This window comes from Oreochromis niloticus, linkage group LG11, assembly GCF_001858045.2.
Source record: "Oreochromis niloticus isolate F11D_XX linkage group LG11, O_niloticus_UMD_NMBU, whole genome shotgun sequence".
Classification (NCBI taxonomy): domain Eukaryota; kingdom Metazoa; phylum Chordata; class Actinopteri; order Cichliformes; family Cichlidae; genus Oreochromis; species Oreochromis niloticus.
Genome location: NC_031976.2, coordinates 13,386,771 through 13,409,303, shown reverse-complemented (window position 1 = coordinate 13,409,303; position 22,533 = coordinate 13,386,771). Strand labels below are relative to the sequence as shown.

Sequence of the window (22,533 nt, the reverse complement as noted above, 5' to 3'; positions counted from 1 at the left end):
ATAAGATGTCAACTCTATATACACACTACATCAAAATCTTACCCAACATTTTCTGTTTTAAAAAGCAATAATTCATATGTCAAACATTACATCAGAGTTTGTGTATGCCTCATTTGGCTTCACAAAAGAATGAGCGATTAGGTCAGAGGAGTGGATCACGATGCACATACTAACAACATTACTGTGGCGGGGTGTGGTTTGTGGCTCAGCTGCAGGGTAGGTGAGAAGCAGCGGGTTCAGGGTGTGGTGTCAGGGGAGGCTGACCCACTCAGCTGTCCTCCATCACCTGGTCATGCCTTCCCTATTTCAGTAGGATGCCGGGACCTGACGGGAGAGTGGTGTTCTGTAAGGGGACAAGGCAACTGGAAAGCTGCACAAGAAAAGAAAATATTGTAAATGAAAGCATCCACATGCCTACAGCGCTGTGGGTCTTGAGTCCTTCATACCACAACTACAATTACTGGCAACTCTATAGGCCCCATACACCAATAACACAGTTAAACCAGCCGATTAAAGCCGAAATAAGTCAATATTTATCATTGCATAACTCAATTGCAAAACTCCATTTTCTCATAATGGCCTCTGATAATGAGGAAGCTCTTCTTTGTCATGTGACTGAAATGGAGCCGAATCATTGGATTGTTACAGTAAGTCATGACAGTTTATTGGCATGGAATTCCATAATGGCACAAATCAATAGGAACCCTGGAGGCTTTCCCCTCAGCCGGATTTGACACATTTGAATAAGTGCCGCTGAGGGGGAGCAGGCTTGTATTGAGAGGATTCAATCGCTCAGCAAACAGTGTCATGTTAACCAGAGTGATCTTCATCTTCCAAGGAATAATCCCCAGATGAGGCAAACTGCGGCAGCAGGTACAAAAACAAAAACCTAACAGAAACCATCAAAACTTTCCCGCTGGAGGACAAAGCTGGTCATCAAAAGCCATGAAAATCGTTTGAACAAATAATGCTTATGCGTTCTGAGAATAAAAGATACAATCAGGCCCGCGCCCTTCTCACCCCTCCTCCTCCTTTGAGATCTCTGTGTTGGGAATAATATAAGGCTTGAGGGAGCGGGTTGTGAGATAAAAGGCCACATCACAATGATGATCTCTATCGATCGGCAACCTTGGGCACACAGAGGAGGTCCGGCATTTGTCACGTCGAAGCTGAGCCCAATAGCTGATCCACACCGCACTCTGATGAATTGGCCCTGTTCACCAAGTTTGTTTAATTGATGACGTGTTCTCTTTCAGGTGCACCACCACTATGTTCCGCGCACTCATTGATTTTCCAAAAAACACCCCCACCGTTCCTCGTACTTCTTTTCCTTGTTTTCTGTAAGCACCTTACTGCACACTATAATCGCACCTTGGCTAGCCCTCAATAGCATTACAAGGGGGATATCCTTTAGCCTGCATTTCACCGCTCACGTAGTTTTTAAGAAATGGATATGTAAAAGTGAAGTTTGCCCACTCTGGAGCCGTTTTGCAAAATTACACCCACACAAAGATCCACAAAACCGTTTTTTGGGGGTTTACACGCTTGACCGTGAATGTCGAACCTATTAGTGCAATAATTCCCATTAAAAGTCCTTTTTTTAAACTGAAATTAATCGTGATGTTTCTGACTTTTCTGAAACTTTCTGTTGCACTCTGTGGTAGGTGAAGCTAAATGGAGGGTATAATAACCACTGACTACAGTCAGTAGAGTGCATTAAAAATAATTCTGATGTTAATTTAGGACTACAAGCATCTATGTTGGTGAAATAGCCAATCCTTCATTGCAGCAAACTGTTAATGTTACAAATGCCCACCAGGCTAAAGTGCACCATGCTTCATCAGCTCTTAACAATCCATACAGGAAAGAATTTGAAGTAACCACAAAGTCCTATTCCGGGGGATCTGGGCTGCGTAACTTTGTCATCTTGAGAGCCTGCATGAAAACTAACACTTGCTGGAGCAGCCAAGCAACCAGTCAAGCGCTTGGTAGGCAGCTTTTGGCCATCAAAGGGAAATTCCAGCCTAATGGGGGTTTCTGAGTTTCCAGTGTGTCCCTCTGCCATCCACAGAAAACACTGATTACCTGAGGTGTGCTATCACACACACACACCACACACACACACACATGCATGCACACACACCACACACACACACATGCACGCATACACACGCACACACACACACACACAGCTTTCACACTCTCTTAACTTTGGAGTTTTTACTTCAGGTGGATACACATGCTTTAGACGAGCAAAACCAGGAGGAGAAGTGTGGGCGTGAATTTGACACTGAAATGAGCACAAAGCTAAATTTGTGGCATCATTATAGGACTTGGAACTTAAGCAAATATAAAGGATAGGAGATGAAGCGCCTCAGCAGGTCACCGACCGACTCTCGAGCTGAGATATGGAAGTTTAAAAAAAAAACACAAAAGACACAGCATCAACACAGGCAGAGAAATTGTGCAAAAAGGCACACTTTTGGATTTAAAGCACCTATCTCAGATCCCAGAGCCTTGAGAATGGGATTGGATTACTGTCGGCTAGATTTACTCCTGTGGCTCTTCGCCACTACATCATCGTAGGGCCCCCTGCCTCTGGATCAATGGGGATATTTACTGCGCCTGTTTCAGGGAGACTTTCACAGTAGGCAGGGCATTAAACAAACAGCCGACAGCCCCGTCCCAATGATGGCCTGTCTGTTCACACTGTGCCATGCCCAAATGTCACACATTTTCACTTCAAACAGGTAGCACACAAACATGAGTCAAGTGTAGATGAAACAAAAGGGGCCAAGCAATTTGCTCTGTGTGCTGAACAAAGAGGGGAAAGTGCCACATTTCACGAAAAGAAAACAAACTAAAGAAATAGAAAGGCAAGTCATGTTTACTTAGATAATTAGCCTTGTAACCCGCTCTAAAATTATACTTGTTAAAAATCTCTTAAATGGACACACCTCAAATAATGCCTTGTCTGCATTCCCCTGGTTTCTCATAAATGTTCTCTTTTTAACAGTAAAATAAAATTGCACTTCACATGTTGAGCATTCCATTGTATTGTATTGCTTAATGGAAAAAAAAGGACAGAACTGCAACAAAATATCTAATTCTCAGGGGGGGTGGGAAAGCAATCCTACAGTGTGGTAATTTATAACCTCATATAACCCTCTAACTGCCCTCCTTTACAGCGCATCACTGTGAGCAGCAGCAGCCTGTTGAGCTATACACTTGAGAAGAAGAATCCCCGTTCAGGGCCTGAAACAAGCGTCTTTACATGCATCTATTCTGGTTCTTCGCAAAACGCGAGCGCATGATTGCAGGCACGAGCGGAATGTCATTCGTTTTCATTCAGATATGGGCAAAATGAGCGCGTTCACAGAGGGAAACAGTCAGTATGAAATTTTTTTCATTACTCCACAATTCCACTGACTAAGCCTGTGCGATCAGCTGACACTGAAATGTCAAACAATGGGCTCGCAAACGGCAGCACGCATTACCGAAACGTAGCTAGAGAGCCCCCCGAGGGCGGCCTCTGCTCACGTCCATCAACGTGAAAAGTAATATGCGTGTAAAAGTCAAGGAGGAAAAAATAACAGAAAAATAAACACTTATGGCTCAGCGGTGAAAGCTCACCAGATGAGTTGTCACTTAGCCGCAGTGGATAATGTGTTGGCTCCCTTACTGATTTTGCTAAAGGACCAAAATAATACAATTCTCTGCATATCTGTTATTAAATATTAACTGTTTTGAGTTTCCAGGCATAATAATTATATCTATGAGATCTATGGTTGTAGCTTAAATGTATCTGCTGCTCATTTGGTAGAAACTTTTCATGTAGCCTTTCAGTCTAAGTGAATGTGTCCACACAGCAAATTGTAAAGTCTTTAGATTTGCTGATTTTGAGTGACTTTATTTGTTTTTTGTTTTGTTTTTTTCCCTTCGAGAATGATTTATTGTCCTGCTCTCCAGACCGATATGAGAGTGCCTTTAAAGCTATGGTTATCTTACTTTATATAGGGAGGAATTCAAGATCAAGGTTATAGTCACATCTGCCAGCCAAGTTGCCACAGATAAGCATTAAGAAAAAAGTCTTTTGTTCCAAGTGATTAAAGTTAGCCTTAACTTTCATCTTGCACCTGATGCGGCTTCATGTTGTTCACAGCAGGAATATTTTCTTTTCTCCCCCATCGCTAAGAATATTTGGTGTAATTCCGTCTTGTCTTTTTTATGTTGGAGAAAGTGAGAACATAGGTTTTTATGTGGGAGTGTGAAGCTGTGTGAAGCTTGGTGTGTGTGTGGGTTCGCACACATGTGGACCATGTGTCAAATGTCCTGCAGCAAGGAGGCTGCCATCGTTTTACGGCTCTCACACAAACACACACGCGCACACACACACACACACACACACACACACACACACACACACACAATAAGTTCGCTGATTCCCTCTCAGACGCAGCACTGTCTCCTGGCAGACTGCAGCAGGAAGAGAAGAGGTTTTTAGGTATAAAGTGAACATTGTTTTACACATTAACACGTGATTCTTTCATTTATATTACACAACAGTTATGGTTTGTTTATCTCTATTATGTTATGGTTCATCATGGGTTTTTGCATGTGCTTAGCTAAAGTCTTGACCCATAGTCACAAATTATTTGTAGTGTTCTGATATAACAATTCAAACTGAGATGATCTAAAATATACAAATACTAATACAAGGACATTTGCTTAACTGTGTGTGCGTGCGTGCGTGCGTGCGTGTTTACATTCAAAAGACAAAGGAAAACAAGGATTGCAGCTTTAAAAACCTTCTCTTTGCATTACAGACAACTATGCACATGAGATCATTTTAAAATTGTGTGTATTATTACAAATTGCTGCATCTTTTTTCCTTATTGTGTTTATAAATAATTATAAATGTGCCTTTTTCTGCACGTGCAGAATAGTGGATCTCCATCAGCTGCATGCGTGTGTTTAAACTGGACAGAAGAGCATGCACATGCACACACATAAGTAATGTAAAAATATGCAGACAATTCAGTAATATTTTTTCTTGTAAATTGAAAAGCTCATTGCTAAGTAAAAACATAAACAAAATATTAATGAATGAATTTTTTTCTTGAAGAGCCTCTTTGAAGAAAATGCTTCCCAGACCATTATAAAGCATCTGGAAATGATTCCTTGTTTTTTTTTTCCACCCATTTTTTTATGACCTAAAAGAGGAAACATTTCTTTGCTGAAGATCATTTTGGGCTCATCCAAAAAGCACCAGTTTGTTTTGGCAGATAAGATAATAAGTCATTTCTTACTAATATATCTGCTATATGTGTGGTGGAATTTCAAAAGCAAAGTTGTTGTTTTTGCAGATGTTTAAATAGGAATGGATTTAAAAGCTGTTTTCAAATTTTCCACACTCACGTGGTGGCTCACACTGCAAGACCAAATTTCAATGGTAATAATTAGGATGACTAAAAAAAAAAAACAAAGAGAAGGAGAAAATGTATTAAAGATAAGGAGACCACTGCAACACACACACCTGTTTTCTTTTTATTTTATTTAAGAAGGTTGATTGAGTGATGAGTTTGTACTCTGACGAGTAGCACAGATGCAATAACAGAGAACTGACTCTGCCAATTGTAGGAGTGGTATGCTGAAAACAATGAAAACAGCACGTGATAGATAGCTCAGTCAAAAGGTTAACGGTAACTCACAGACAAAACGTCTTGTTTTTAAAAAGTGCATTCACAAACATGACAAATACTCTCAACTCATGATGTCTATTTTTTTTTAAGTGATACAAAATATGCATACCTGTTTTAGATTTGTCTGTATTTCTATACATAGATATTTATTCAAAAGGATCACTTTTTTTTTCTTTTTTACAAAGGTTAAAAGCAGGGTTGTGGTCATAGCAGCTTCGGATATCTCTAGCTTCTTCACTGTGTAATGAGATAATCATAGTCTCAACCGATATCCAAATAAAACCTACTGTTTTTCTCTGTTGTTCAACTCAAATGACATATTGTCTTCATTGAAAGAGATTTTCATGAGTGAAGCCTGCAGTTTAGAAAAAAAGATCAATAAAATGCTTGGGCCATTAAATATATTTTTGTATACCCGCTTTTTTTTGTCAATATCATAAATACTAAAGACACACGACAATAATATAAGACAATGCTGGGAGACTAAATGTAAAGATTAAAATAGTTCAAACATTATTTTTTTCAAGTTTTCTAGATCATGAAAAAAAAAATCAGGCGAACACAGAACGCTATACTTCAGTCTTTTCTTCAGTCTATCCATGGCCCTTTATATTTAAAATAGCAACCATAAACGAGGTTGGCAGACAACGTTCAGACTGACTTTGAGCAAAAACGCTGCCCTTTTTGTGTTTTAGTCCTGTCCAGATAAGATGCTTGCCAATCATAACTGAGGCAGGATCCTGGTTTTCAAAGGAATTCATAAAAGCAGTCAAACGTACTGATAAAAACCAATAAGTACCATGCAAATCTTGCAAGACGACATATTCTCAAACAAGAGACAAAGTATTCTTCGTATAGGCGAAATATCAAGTGAGCAGGGAATGGGTGAAAGGCAAAAACCTCTAATCAATACTAAATACTATGTTTCCAAAAACAAACAAAAAATATTTAATCTGTACATAATATAGTACGCATGAGTTCAGACTGGATCAGCAGTTTCCTCATAAACAGCCTTGTAGTCTTTGCCTACCTGGAATTATACAGAAAAGTCTCTTTAATTGATCCCAATTTCTTTGTTCTCCTCCATAAATCTGGAGAAGGGACGGTTAGCTGTGACCTCCAGACCAGTCTTTTCCATACCCGTCATGGGAGGGCTGCTGCCGGTGTGAACGCGGTCCATCCCTCCAGGCATTGCTCCCAATGAAGTGATTCCTGCGCCACCAAGGCTGACGGGCAGCTGGGGGATGCCTCCATTCTGGATCACAGAGATTTCATTGTTCTTCATGGCCAGGCCATTGGTGATGGCGGCTGCGTACTGGTTCCAAAAGCCCGGGTCAACGTTCATGGCCCGAGCCGCAAGATCTTTCTGAAACATCTCGCTGAACTTCATGGCGTCCCCACCCAGCAGGGCCATGGGATTCTCCACAGACAGTCGTCGACCCCTTCGGGCCGGGGCATTGTTCCACATGTGCGTTCCCATGTGAACCTAAAATTATCGACAAAATGACAAACAAATGAAAAAAATAATGACCCTGTAATTGTAAATGGAAAATACTCAAAATAGAAATTGTGTGGGATGTACTGGAAAGGAAAACTAAATGTAAAAACATATAAGGCCACATTTTTGGAAGGCTCTCTTTTTTGTGCTTCTTTTTCCTTTTTTTAATTGATACATAATTTTAAGTAAATAAAATGTATTAATGTGGTACTTTGCAAGAGCAAAAAGCTGTTTGTTGGCGAAATCTGTAAATATTACAGAGCTATGAAGATAGTAACTACTTTAAATTTCTAAATTTCATGTGATGTTTAAATAATGCAAAGCAACATTGCACTCACAACTAATTTTTTTATATAAATTGCCATAACTTTTAAAATCAGAAATCTTTGTGGTATAAATCTGAAGTTGTCACTTTGTGGAGCAAATATTTAGAAGTGACAATATGAGTGGTTTGAGGGCTACTTGCACTTCAAATGCCGTGCATCTTTGATAGCAGAATGAACCTATGTAAAACTCAACTGATGCAATGTACTTTTATACTGGCTCATACCTTGAGATTGCCCTTTGTGGTGAAAGCCCTTCCACAAATAGAGCAGGCGAAAGGTTTCTCCCCAGTGTGTGTACGCTCATGGATTTGCAGAGCACTGGCTGAGGAAAAATTCTTCCCACACGACTGGCAGTTGTGCTGCTTAGGAGTGCGTCGTGGAGGCGGGGGAGCCAACATGGGGTTGATGCTAGGGCTCATGGTGGTTGGGGGCACTGCAGCTGGAACCTGAATGCCCACGGGCAGGTGAGGGTTGTCGCTCAGAGACATTGACTTCCCATGGCCGTTCATTTCCATTTTAATCATGTTTGATGCGGTGCTGGCCAAATTGGGAGTGCTCAGCCCTGAACAAACAAAAGTAAAAAAACCAGAACAATTCGATTTATATTCTATTAGTAAAACACCAAAAGCCTTTGAACAGTCAGAATTTGACTTGAAAATCTACAAATCACTGCTGAAAACTTATAGTTATTTGGTCAAGGTCCTTATTATTCATAAACAACTCTTTTCTATTTGTTCATTCTCTTACTGTCAACAATTTTTCATCTTTAAATTATCATGATATTGAGATGTAGTTATTAATTCATTATTATGAACTCCCAAATGTGCCCAGATAATGAATTCACTTTAGATTTGTGTTTTTGCACATACACACCTCGATCTCTGTTTAGAAACAGCACGTTGAAGTGGCTCTCCTCTTTGATAAAGTGCCTGCCTGGCTGAGTGGCAGTCAGGTCAAGGGCCCCAGTGCCTTCAGTTGCAGGAAGCGGAGATGGCGTCTCGGATTTTTCCGACTTTACTGTTGCCAGGCCAGCTGTATTGTTGTCTTGGACCTCCTCTGCTGTCATGGCACTGCTGATGTTATTATTGTTGAGTGCAGCAGGGGACTTGGATCGCTGGCTCTCAGAATGACTGTGTGCTGGGGACAAATGCTGGATAGAGCCAGAGGACTCAGACAAAGCGGGGCTCCCCAAGCTTTGACCCTCAACATCCCCAACTGCAGACAGAGAATCAGTGGTAAAGCAATCAGTCTCCCCTCCAAAGCTACTGCCATTCTGCGAAGGCTTCAGACCAAATGTACGAGTCATGTTGACGGTCGAGTCAATCATCTTCATCTGGTTCTCCATTGCAGCAATGCTGGAGATTACGGAAGTTGGTGGAGAGCTCCCAGGTGAAAAAGGTTTGGATGAGTCCATATCTCCCTCTTTTAAATCAGCTTCATCATCTATGGCCTGCTCCATTTCATCTAGAAGGTCATCATCATAATTGCTCATGGCATCTAAGCTCTTGTCATCAAAGGAGGGGTCAGTTTCCATTTCTTGCAGGCTTTCGGGGATGGGTGTGTTGGGAATTTGCCCGCCCATGTGCATACGGATGTGCTGCTGCAGTACAACTGCATTGGTGAATTTCTTTTGACATATAGGACAAGAGTGCTGAACCCGAAGTGGAGGTTTGGACCTGTGGACACCAAAGTGTGTTTTCAGGTTTCCCTTGGTTGTGAATGCCCGCCCACATATCTTACATTTAAAAGGCCTTTCACCAGTGTGGATGCGATAGTGCATCTTCAGAGCACTCTGGCAACTCAGAACACGGTGACAGATGACACACTGGTTGGGGTCAGTCATCTTCTTGTCAATATTCTCAACAAGCTGCTGCAACTTGGATGTCTCTGATGTTTGCATAGAGTCTAAGAGGCCTCCAAAGGGAAACTTGGCCTTAAAATGGTCTGAGAGCATGGGAAGGACAGGATGGGAGACAGAATTAGAGGCCGAGTTGGGGCTACTGATGGGTTCAGAGACCTGTCCACTGCTGGACGATGATGTGGAGGTGACAGTAGTGGAAAGAAGCACTTGAGTTATGGTGGTTGTGCTAGTCGTGTTCTCTCCTGGTCTAGTAGAGCAGCTTGCGGGCAAAAGAATGCCTTCGGGTTTCAGTAAAGGAGGTGCCTCACACCCTAGGCTTGGTTTTGGGGATGGTGAAGTAGTGGTCATGCATGAGTCAGTGATGATATTTGGGGACAAAGATGCACAGTCACTTGAGGGTGGGGATGGCCTCTGAGGAGACCTGTTGAGAGGAGTGAGGCTTGGAGACTCACCAAATCCCCCCATCATACTCGGTAATGTTGGAGGCAGCTGGAGTCCGACAGAGGTGGGAACTGTGGGAAGAACTGGCTTACTGTCTAGCCATGTGGTAACAGGTTTTTCTGGGGGCAATGACATGCCATATGGGATGCCTGAGCTTGTGGGAACATTGTCCAGGTACTCTGGCACAGGGTAGGGGTTCATCTGTATATGTGGGTATTTCTCTTTGTGCCTCTGGAAGTGGACTTTCAGATTCCCCTTGGTGGAGAAGCGGTTGCCACATATGTTGCATTTGTAGGGCCTTTCTCCAGTGTGGGAACGCAGGTGGATCTGTAGGGCACTGTCACTGCCAAACACCTTGGCACAGAACCGACACTTATGCTTGAAGAAGGGGTCCTCAGAGCTGGGCTTAGTGTCAAATACAGACACGTTTGGGGGCTTCCCCTTGCGGTGCTTCATTAGAGCAGAGAGAGGATCGAGTGCATTGGCTGTGGCTGCTATACTGGCCAGTGGATTAGGGAAGATAACACTGCTCGAAGAGCTGTGAGGTATCAGCGGTAGACTGGAAGCAGAGCTCAGGAGGGTGCTGTGAGTGAGGGAAGGAGGGGTGGTAGAGTTCCTGGAAAGAGTTGAGCTGCTGCTAATGCCACTACCTCCTGTTACACTACTACTAGTGCTAATGCTGTTGTTTGTGACAGAGGATGAGCAGGGGGGAAGTAGAGATGACAATCCAGTACCACTCGGTGGAGGAAAAGCTGAGTTATTTGAGGATGTGATCGGAGCTGAAGAGTTAGATTGCTGACTGCTGCTTTGTGGTGTTTGAGAGAGAGGCCCTTCTATTGCTGAGGTCAGAGGTGAAGGTCCTTGACCATTGAGAGTGGCCGGCAGTCTAACAGGCAGCTGATGGACTGGGGGAGTGATAAAGTTATGTAGCTGAAGCTGACTTGCAACAGGGGGGACACAGGAGGAGACGGGCCCCTGGCTTCCAGTAGCGGTACTGTGATGGTGGTTAAGAGCAGGCTGTGGGGCAGACTGTCTGTTCATGAGAGCCACTTGACTGCGAATTTGTTCTATTAGCTGCAGCTGATGAATTTGCTGCTGTTGGAGGGCCATCAGCTGGTCCAAGATCATGGGAATAGCCATGGTGGAAACCCCACTGCCCGCTGCTGCCCTTACACTCTGTGAAAACTGGGCAACTGCAACACGGGTGCCATGAAGGGTCTCTAAGGTAACATTGGTGCTTGGCATGGCGTAACTTGTAACAGCAGAGGGAACGACATCATTGAGCTGAGGTAGGGAGCCATCTGGCTCAGGGGATGTCACATCTCTTTCTTCAGGATCCACATTTTTTTCGGGAGAAAGCTCCAGCTCCATCTGCTCGTCCTCCTTTTCCAGGACACTGACCCCATTTAAGGTTGCTGTCTCTGGGATGTCATCCCCCTCACCAGCAGGGCTGTGGCTGCCCTCCCTGGGGTCCTCACTGTCAGCCTGCTCACTAGCGCAGCTGGGTGCAGGGGAGGGCTCTGTAGGGTACTCCTGTGAGGGGTTAGGTGTGTCCTCATTGTCATTCACTATAAGCACCAGGGGGTTCTTAGTGCAGCTCTGTAAATGTTCACAGAAGTCTGACCATTTGAAGAACTCAGCACAACACTTCTCACATACATGGGTCTCCTCACTGCCGCTGCGGCTCTCATTCCCGCTGTCGGCATCATCCAGCACATCACCTCGGGCTACAAAAAGCGCAGGGAGGGGGGTCAGAGGAGTGAAAAGGGACAGAAAGAAACCAAAGGGAGGAGGGAGGGAAGAAAGAAGAATTAATGAATAAATAATCAATAAAGAATCCACACATATTTTCCAGTGCAGTGCTGCAAAGATTTAACCTTTGATTTTTTTTCTCTCTTTTAACATAACCAAAATCAATATTCTTTTTTTTTTCACTCTGAACAAATTGCCCTAGTTCACCAATTCTCAAGACCCAGATTTGTGCATTCACACACTCTCCATAGGGCCAGGTAATAATTTTCTTTGTGCAATCCATCAAATTATGAGGGCCTATCAGTTGTGGATACTGCCACTTAATGAAATTCCATAGAACATATTGATTTCCAATATTTCATACAATTCACAGCTGCCTCATCTGTTGGGTACAAATCAGGACTTTGATGGCCCCATTAGGATTCCCCTCTGCTATCAAGCTCAGTCATTTCCACTTGAATTTCAAATGCCTGGCTTTCCATTTAGCATCGCAAAGGTAATGTTAGAGCCCTGGATCTAAGCAAACAACTATACTGAACTTTTGCCACATTGTCACAAAAATGTATTATCATATGTAAGTGATGATATCTGTTGACTTTTTTTTGTACACTATCTACAAATAGAAAAAAAAACATAAATCTTGACCTTTTAAAATGTGCGTAACAAATTACTATAATTTAAAAGTTTTCACAATTTCGTGTCTTTTTCAAAATGTTCCAAATAGAAAACATTCCCTCTAAGTTAGGCAACACTCGGCGTGTTACTCCTCTCTCTCCACCGGCCATGCTCTCTGACATAAGACTCAACAAATTACATGCTAGTGCCATGGCAGCAAAGTCACTGATTAGTTACACATGTTTAATCACAGTTGTAGGAAGCCACTTCCTCTTCGACATGCAACCATCAACAGTCAAACAAACCCGTGCGAGCTCTGAGCGTGGACCAAATTCACACCTGTAAAAATGGCCTCCTCTTATTAATTTTCCCCCCCTTAGTTATAGTGTGCGGGTCTCTCTGTCGGGGGACGTCTGCATAAATAAAAATGTCTGAGTAGGAAGCACACTCAGTCACCACAAGACATCTAGCACGTACTTTATTTCAGAGTCGTCTCCTGTTCAGTTTACATTTGACGACCAGCGAATATCTGGTAAACTATTTATCCACAAATTAAACCACTGTGTATACACATTTAAAATGTTAAGACAATTTCATGGGCAATTGCTGGAAATAAAACAGATTTACTTCATGCGAAGGCTGCTATAAAACAAGGTTATGTTCTTCAGTGATCCTATATTCTTTAAAAGTAGTTAATAACTAAGAAAAAAGTTAAATTCAGGTTAATTATTACTGTATGTGTATGACAAAAAAAATCCCAAAGCATAAAAGTTGCATGTCTGAATTTAGCTGCTTTCACTTGTGCATATTTTCTGTGCACCCAGTGGGCTAAACCAGCTTGTTCACTAAATTTTAAAAAAAGAAATCAGAATAAGAAAATTTCTTGGAACATATAGTGCACATTTCCTTATCATTAAAAGACCCGTTATGCTTTTCAAGTGAGTAATAGAGAGATTCATACATTGCTTGTGCTAACTTCAAAGGTTAAAGTGGAGTAAGCCATAGCAAAGCAGAAATGAAGCATTTTTGCCAATTACAGTGACTCATTAGGAAAGAAATTCATCACTCCTCCTGTAATTTGTGGCCAAAGGGGCCAATGCGCCATCGTGGTCTGGTGTCTGTGACTTAATTAATTATCAGCAGAACGGTTTTGGACAGACTCCGTGCTCTCATCCTCATTGGGTTTAGAGCTAACAAAGTAAGATATTATTTTACTAAATCATGGGTGCTGCCAGTTCAAAAAAACCAAAAAAACAATTAAGGAATTAAAGGAAAAGAAAATGTAAAATCCTTATGGTTTTATCCCAAGACATACATTGTACGTTGAGACCTCGGTATTAAAAAAAAATCCATTGAAAAACAAATTAGTCATTTAAGCTCAAATACAAAACAGAAATTGACAAGTGAAAAGGAGCAAGTGACTGGAAACGTCAGCGACACGTGACGGCAGGCTAAAAAGCTCCTTAGCCCAGCAGCGGACAGCAGAACTCATTTCCATAATTGAGGGTTGAAAGGTCAACACAAATGAGTAGGCATTGTGTTGAGCTGATTAGTTATTAGAATGGTATTACTGTCAATCTCTTTTATTCATTCATACAATTACAAGTGGGGGTCTTTGTATGCCTCTGACCTCTCTCGCTCTCTCACACACACACACACACACACACACACACACTGACACGTTTCCTAAGACGGACAAAGAGAATTCACAGATTATGTGCATATGTACGAGGACAAACACCTAAAAAAATTACGACACGTAGACCTGCAAAAATATGCTTTTTTGCCATTAGTAGAGTGTACCAATCACTTCTACACATACACAGACCTCTCCTCCTAAATTTACTCATTTTCAAAAAAAACCCCCCCAAAAAACCAAAAAGGAAAGAAAAGACTCTATAAATTACATTTTGTCCATCAAAACAATCCTTCCTGTCTGATAACTTTAGTAACTTTAGAGCGCTAATTATTATTATAAAATAAAAAAATCTTATGTCTGATGCTTTTTTTAAATTCAAATCTAAACGCTGTGTAGTTGTGTAAAATACACTGTCTCTTTAAAAATGTGCACGCCACTAAAAAACAAGGAAAACACACGAAATTGCCGTTTTCAGGTTTACTTTGACTAATGCTACAGTTAGTCAGCATTAATCATAGAAACACAAATTACAGCTGCGTACATTACAGATTATTGTCATACTTCCCGAGGAAAAAACAAACAAACAAACAAACAAACGAGCATTAGGAAAGCTCATAATCTCAAAACAACTGTGTTGCTTTAACCTGTACAGTGCTATTGTGCTGTGGAGCTAAGAGGCGACATTTTGTGGCTGCTTTGGGTTTGCAATGCAACACAGTGGAAAGGGATGCATGCGTACGTGTGTGTGTTTCTATATGATTTTATGCGTGTGTTTGTGTTGGGGACGGGGCTAATATTGATTTTCCTACAGTATGAAAAAGAAGGGGATGGAAAAAAAAATCCAGTCCTTTTTTCATTGCTTTAAGAGTCTTCATTTACCCGGATACAAATATTAAGTTGAAGGTAGTCAATAGGGGGATTGTAGACATTGAATCTGTGTGTCCGCTATCTTGCTCAGCAATCTCTGGCATGCCAACTGAAACTGCTAATCTGACATATTATATCAGATGAGGTATTCGTGCTTACCACGGATTCTGTGAAAGTCACAGAGCCGGGCATTGAGAGAAGCACCGAAGCCTTGGCCAATTACAAATTTTCCCATTCTTAACAATTTCCAGATTCACATAATGAAAACAAACAGCAATGACAGTGGGAGCATTTAGCCTACGTTGAGGTATTTCAATCTCAGTAAGTGCAGGGTATTGTAATTTAAATGCCCAATTAAAAAGTCTTCATCATACGCCGAGAACTTAGATGTCATTTACACCAACACCAGTCTGTGAGAGCAGTATATCGTGACCAGCCTCTGTGATTGCGCTCTTCCTAAAAAGGCCCCTCCTTCTGCCCCCTTAAAATGCATTCTTCTCAAGAATGTGAGGATAGCTTAGGACCCTTAAAGAGAGATGCATCCCTGTTGGTCCTGCTCAAGCTGCAAGTTGAGGGGGGAAAAAAACAGAAAGAGGCCTGCTGCGTCCAACAATGTTGGAATTTGTGGCCTGATTAAATTTTTCCATTACACTTTTTGACACACTTCCGCAACTCTAATCGTGAGTACAAAAAAAATAAATAAATAAAAAATAAAGACGTTTCAAGTTATTTGAAGTTGTTTGACGAGACATTTTAACTGAGATACAGCGTGCACTCTGCTTCGTTCTACATGGGACATTATCTGCACCGGACAAAGACAAATGTCACTTAAATTCTGAACATTTGTAGTTCATTTTCGTTTAAAAGAATGACTCTTTATCATACTGGTCAAGCCTCATAGCAAAGTTAATAATAATTGCATGTTTGCATGATTTTTAAAAAATAATCAAGATTCAATAAAAAAAAGGAAATCTAAATAACTATGCTGTCCTTTTGTACCCATGAAGCATATCCACGAATGACCCAGTGCATCCTCGGAGTTGCAGAGGCTCAGTCGTCCTCAGCACAGCGCTGTGAGTGTGTGTCATCGGCCTGGTCAGCCCTACTGCAGAGTGGTACAGTCATATCTGCCCCAACAGAGAGGCCTTTGTCATTGCCTGCAGATGTGGAGCAGCCAAAACATTAACGATTTGTTTGTGTAAGCATTTGCAATACAGTATTCAATGACGGCACTCTGTCCAGATGACACTTGCCAAGATGCCTCTCTGTCTCCGGATTTACAAAAAGAGTCCGAGACGAGGCTACAGGATCTAATGCGCTCTCGTTCTCTACCGTCAAAAAAGATTTTTAATTCATCTTTGCGTGGGGTTTGTTTCAATCAAATTGTACTCAAAGCTATATGTTTCCTGTTTTACACAGAAAGCAAAGCTGCACATCTCTGCTCACACGTTGCTCCTCCGCGTCCCCACTTTCTGGACAAACTAGTGTTTAAAATCATCTGAATAAACCAAAACTAAACCATCAAAACCAAACCATTTAAAGGGGAAATTTACCCCTTCAGCTGACTACATGTTAGCTTTTTTCCTAAATCCTCCAAATCTGCTGTCTTGTCTAACGTTAAATAGTCCTTCCCTTCCCTGTCTAGTCCTTCCTCTCAATCAGGATCTCACTTGTTCGTGTGCTGAGTGGTAATTAAGACACAGCCATATTTGAGTGCCTTCTTGAAGACATCTTTGGCACAACTATGTGGGTGGTCCACAGGCCTGCACCCAATGGTGAGAGTGGATTAAAACAAAAGGCAAACAAAGCCCCGCTGCAGGGGAAGTGGTAACAACCATGTTGTCACTACCAGCAGGGATTTTCTCACTTTATTACATTTTTTTGGATTCATAACCATACACGCCCGTGCCTCTGCTGCTATGACGAAAAGAAAGGAAAAGGGCTCAGCCTGAACATTTGAACTGTGAGAAGATTTTGACTTCAAATAATTGCGACTGTGACCTGAGTCAGTGTTGTTACCTGTTCCTCAAGTGTCTCATGTTTTTCCAGAGTAATAATTTTAGAAAAAGAAATCTTTCTTGCTTAAATGATGCTGTGCGTGTCCACTGACAACTGAGGAAATTTACCTTTGAAAATTCTTCTAAATCTTCGTGTGACAGCGCAGAGTTTGGCCACCATCGCTGCACATTCACACCTTGAAAGACACTGGATGCCGAGAAAGCGGTGGCGTGGTGAAAAGCCCGCTGCTGCTAACGCTTTCTAGGACACGAGGAAGCTGCGCTGCCAAGGTCAACGGCACACATGTTCTAATTGTACAAGGAGCTTGACATCTAGCGGCAGGATCTGGCTGCCCGGGGCTACACAAAGGTTAAGTCAGCAAGCTTTATAAAAGCACTCCTAAGCAGACCACCCCCTCCTCTTGCCTTTCCCCATCGTAGCACACACACACACACACACACACACACACACACACACACACACACACACACACACACACACAAACACACACACACACACACACACAAACACACACACACACAAAAAAAACCCTCCCATGCCCCCAAGAGGAAAGTGTCCGGAAAGCCTGAGGGGGAGATGATATGCCAGACAAGGGCTTGTTGGCACTTGATTTTAGTTTTTCATGTTTTCATGGATGCGGCACATTAAAGAGTACTCAGTAAGCTGCAGAGGGACAGCAGTCATAAATACCACATACAAAGGAGACAAAATAATATTGGGAATATTTAGGGAAAATGAAGGTGTAAGCTGAAGCTTCCCAGGCACAGGGTTCGATTTGGCTGATTCTTTCCTTGTTTTCTTATTTGTAAGAAAGGGTGAAGATCCCTGAGCACAATTTGAACACCACATTCTTCTTGATGTTCTCTTCAGCACTGAGCTGAGCAAAAATGGATTTTAAGTCTCAGTCGAGCAGCGGCTGACGACTGGAACTTTTGAATCCCGTCGACGTTAATACGCGGTGGTTATGTCAAGGCCGACAATCGATAGTGTTCGTCGCAAGCTGCACCACACAGCAATAGGGAGAGGAGAATCCGATCATGCTGCAACGACACACTGACAGGGTGACATTCGTAGCTCATCATGTAAGGTAGTGTTGGTTGAGGCATGGTATTATTAGGTTTATTTAAGTATGTATGGGCTCACTGTGCTCTGCCAAAGGCTTGAGATTGTTTCACTGCTACGTCTTTCCTGAAAACAAGCGAGCCAGTATAGTTGCTTCAGCAAGGAAAGAACATTCCACGGACACTTCCAGTCTTGAGCACAATGGCACTGACAGCATACAGTATGTTACCGATAACGCTGTCTGAGTCTGTGTGTATTTTAATTATGCCAGGAGGTGTGTGTTAATCTGTGGAATAAAATTCAGAATAAGTGTGTAGAGATTTTTTTCTTTTTAAATTCCACTCTTCTTTTTTTCCCCCTCTCTCTGTGGATCTGACTGTTTTCTGTTTTATAAATTGCAATCAACATTTCGAATCAAATATTTGTAACCTAACCTCGAAATCATCCAAACGTGAGATTTGACAGGAGCAAAAACAAGTTTGATTTTCATTCCACAATCCTACAGGAGTGCAACCTGATGGATGATTATCTCTGTACAGAATCTGAGCAGGGTCATCCGAAACACCGAAACAGGAAAAGTGTCTGTGTTTGTCAATTAGTCAGAAATTATATTTTTAAAAAAGGAGAGATCCAAAGAGTAAACTGAACAAAAGAGTCAGGAATCATCAGTGTGATCCCCCACCCACCCACCCCTCACACCAGCATTTCCCCATGCAAAGAGAGCTTCTCCCCAGAGATTACATCACACATTTCTATTCTAAAGAAACCCTGGAAAATGTGTGTGTGTGTGTGTGTTCGCGTGTGTAAGTGTGTGTGTGCATGTGTGGGTGTCTGCGTCTGGGTGTGAGTGTTGGCCAACATGGGCCAAGATAGAAAGGTATAAATAATAGCAGTGATTTGTTGAGAGCTCTGAGCTTCACTGATACCCAAAACACACACACAAACATAAACACGCACACACACAGCTTTCGAAGTTTAAATAAGAGAAATGAAATTGACATCAGCTGAAGTAGGGAGACAAATTGTGATTTTTTTTTTTAAGTTTTCAAGTAAATTACAGTATTGTTGTTAAGATATGCTGCAGTAAATTTACATATTTTGTCTTATCCTCATATTTCCAATACATAAAATGATTTTTTAAATGTTAGATTTGCCACAATTTCAATAATAATCTGCCAAATAATGGAGGATTTGTGCTCTTTACAATTATTTTTTAATAGAAATTCAGTCATATTATTCCTGCAGCACTTCAACTGGCTTCGGACCTGACTTTAGCCCTATAATGATAGTGTTGCTGCGCAAAAGCGCAGTATAAAGGACAAATAATCCCTTTTTTCCCCACATGGCGAAGACGAGCTTTGTCAACCGATCTTGTCGATACTGTGCGCAAAAAGGAACAAATCAAGTGTGCTAAATTTATGTGTGGTGGGGGGGTGGGGGTAAACAAAAAGCATTTCCATAACAAAACAAGCCTTCGACCTGCAACAGATTCCGCAGGCGCTCAGGGACAAGAGACACACATGCAAAAAAAAACCAACAAAAAAACAAGATAAAAAATAAAAAATAGAAACGTATAAATTAAACGTTTTTTTAAATGAATTTTTTTTTAAAAACTATTACGACCTATTGCTTTCACATCTGCGGAATAAATAATTCTAAACCTCTGGGAGAAAAAAAAACCCAAATAATTTTCCAACTTGTTTCGTGTGTTTGTTACAGTTGTGCTTGCATTTCGGCGTGTGCGCGTGCACGTCCAAAACCAACTGCAAAAGTGTTGAAATACAGTATTTGAGAAGAACACAGCTCCGAGATTTTTGTTTTTTAAACAGGCCTTTAAAATGGGCCTCCGGCACCTAATGTAGACGCTGTAACCAAAGTGTAAACTCTTAACTATTATTAAAATTAACCTGCCTGACAAAAGACGATCATATGATGCAGGTTTAACAGTTTTTTGGGGGAAGGGAGGGAAGGAGGATAAAACAGACACAAAACTTCTAAATCGTCAGACTTCCTCTTCGACTAAGATGACACCTTTGACTTAATATTCGCATCGTTTTTTGATTTATTGCAAATGATTCCCCCTGTGCCTATGAAATAAATCCACTGCACTCCACTACAAAAAACATAAGAACAATAATAATAATAATAATCCAAATGACTTTAAACCTCTTTAATTTAAAAGAATGGGTTAAAACGTTTGTCAAACAAAGTAAAGAAACAAAAGTAAATTGAAGAGCAGAGCTGTGAGGGGGAGCTCTGAAAGCAGATCAGGCTAAAGGAACTTCAGCTGATCAAATCCACTCACCGTGCTCGGAAATCACCCCGGCTAGTGCGGGATCCTCGTCCGACTTGAGGTGCTGCGGTTTGGCTTGCTTGCGTCGGGACATGCTGCTGGCTTTAGTGGTGGCGATGCTGCTGCGTTTGCGCTCCGAGATGTGTCTGCGTTTTGCAGATACATCAGCGAAGAGCGAATGAATCAACACACAAAAAGTTCGCAAACAGTCTGGTGGCGGAGAGAGAGAGAGGGGGAGAGAAAAAAAATATAAATCTGAAATTAGCCGGTGTTGCTGCTGCCGCTGCTGTTGCTGTGCGTTGGATTGCGCATGTCGGTATAATAATTATGATAGTGAATAATGCCTCGCGATTAATGGCAGTGTGTGAAGGTGGGGAGGATTGGCTGGAGGCCAATGGACGCGCATTGGATATGGTAATGAGGGACGGACTAAGCAATTAGCCGCTTCACTCTCAGACTTTATCCGTCTCTTTTGTCTTTACTATGCAACCTCCACCTCCCCAACAACACAACACAACACAACACACCAAAATCTCTTGTTATACCCAGTTCACATGGGGTCTCCAACAAGGGGAACGCCGGGCTCCTTTGCCCCCTACTCCTTTGAGTAAGCGCACTGACTCACAAGTACTAAGGATTCACCAGCGCGTTCTTCTTTTTTTCTTCTTTTCTTTGACGAAGTGTCTCTCCCTGGCCTCAACGATCCCTCGTTTACCGCAGAACTTCAGAAAACGTTTTCTCGTTAAGTCTGTCCCGAGATACTGGCTCAGTTCTCGCAGCGCCTCTCTCTCTAACTTCTTTTATTTATTTATTTATTTTTCTTGTTCTGTGCGTGTGGCGAGGTGAACACGCAACTCCTTGAATCGGACTCAAAGGAAGCGACGTTTAGAGTCGAGATGTGTCAGATTTCTCTCGGTGGATATCTTCCCGGTGAAGCAGCCGCAGTTTGAGTTGCTACACGGGCACCGGCAGCAAGGAGAAGTGGACGGGACGAGTTAAGTTATTTGCAATAGAGCGATAAACTGCCACCAGCTTTTGCTTTTCTAAAGGCGCAGCTCCGCTCTCCAAACTTTGACGCGCGTCTTCCGAGAGAGCGGCGCCAAGATTAGCAACAGTGCTCCTCTCAGTAACAACAAGAACGTCTGTGTGATCAAACACTCGTGTGTCCGACAAAGAGAAGTCGCTTCGGTGCGTGTCTGACCGCGACGAAGTTCCTCCTGTGTACCTCCTCTCGCCGTGTATGCGCCCTCGGCTCGGTGCGCTCTCCAAAAGCGTCTTTTCTGGATATTTGCTGATCAAAAAAAAAAACCCAAGCACCACTTGATTTCCGAAAAAAAAGAAAAGCCCAAAACAAAACAAACAAACAAAAAGAAAAAAACTAAAGCTTTACTCGGTGTCTTTCCTTCGCTCGGCTCTCGGGTTCATATCGAAACCAACTTTGAAGTTATCTTCTGGCAGCCCTCTAGCAGCGTCGGTCGGTCTCTCGCTGTTGGGCATGGCTCTGTGTGTGGGGGACTGCGCTGTGTGTGAGAGTCAACCCCCAAGCAGGGGTTCAGCCCATTGCTTTCAGCCACCACTAGGATGTACCACCACGTTACTGTTCAATGGATCGTCCTCAGACTTCTGTGTGAACACCCAGATTTGACCTCCCATCATATAATATCTCACCCGTCACCGCCCGTATCCGCCAGAAGGCTGGGTCATCATATTAATCCGGCAGAGTATTTTTAATTTATGACATCGGCGATATTCTGATTACACGGTAGGCTTTCAATCACAACACCCCGGCTTTATTCCAACTTTAATTCTGGAATGTGGACATTTTACGCACGGTGGCGGTTTTTGAACATGTGGGCTGCTTTGTTTTATGTATCGACACTAATATTGGGAAATTATTGCAAAACAACACAATAATAATAATAATATGAATATGAATAAGTAAAGTGTGTCAGAGTACACATCATACAGCATATAATTAAAACCTCTTTTCCTCAACACACGGTTAAAATAAATACATAAATGAATAATCATTTTGCACTAAAATGTACGCATGCACGGTGGGGAGAAAGGAACCAAATGAGCTCGTGCTTGAGTGTCATGCGAACACTGCGTTTTATTTATTTATTTATTTATTTGACAGAAGTAACGGTTTCATGTTTATTTCTGTATTGCTAACTTTAGGAAAATGTATTTTCATATTGCATCGTTAAAAGTGGATGTGGAAAATGGGCACATCATAATCGCGCTTGTTTCCGACTTCAGGCGCACAAATGCTGCCAATTCCTGACTAAATTAGAAACCTTTTTACTGTAATGATAGATCTTCAGCTTTTTTCAGTTCAGGGGTGAGCTCAGTTAGAGCTTCCCCGCTCCCTCCCCCTCCCTCTCCCTCCCTCTTCTCTGTTTGACTTGTCTATTCCCCCGCGTCCACCTCATATGAGAGACAAATCTGTTGACAA

The 22,533-nt window shown here is 42.1% G+C and overlaps 1 protein-coding gene across 2 annotated transcripts; it reads right to left on the bottom strand.

Annotated features, from left to right (window-relative positions):
• Positions 1-5,539: 5,539 nt before the first annotated feature.
• sall3a (spalt-like transcription factor 3a) lies at positions 5,540-21,758 on the bottom strand. Of its 2 annotated transcripts, XM_025911238.1 has the most exons (5): positions 20,621-21,758; positions 20,088-20,285; positions 8,400-11,555; positions 7,751-8,088; positions 5,540-7,188 (listed from the first exon to the last, which is right to left on the bottom strand). In XM_025911238.1, exons 2-5 carry the CDS (start codon positions 20,167-20,169, stop codon positions 6,757-6,759), a joined length of 4,008 nt encoding a protein of 1,335 aa, XP_025767023.1. In that variant the 5' UTR covers positions 20,170-20,285; positions 20,621-21,758; the 3' UTR covers positions 5,540-6,756. The 2 variants fall into 2 exon arrangements, with proteins under 2 accessions (XP_025767023.1, XP_005450722.1); XM_005450665.4 differs by having other exon boundaries at positions 20,088-21,758.
• Positions 21,759-22,533: the final 775 nt, after the last annotated feature.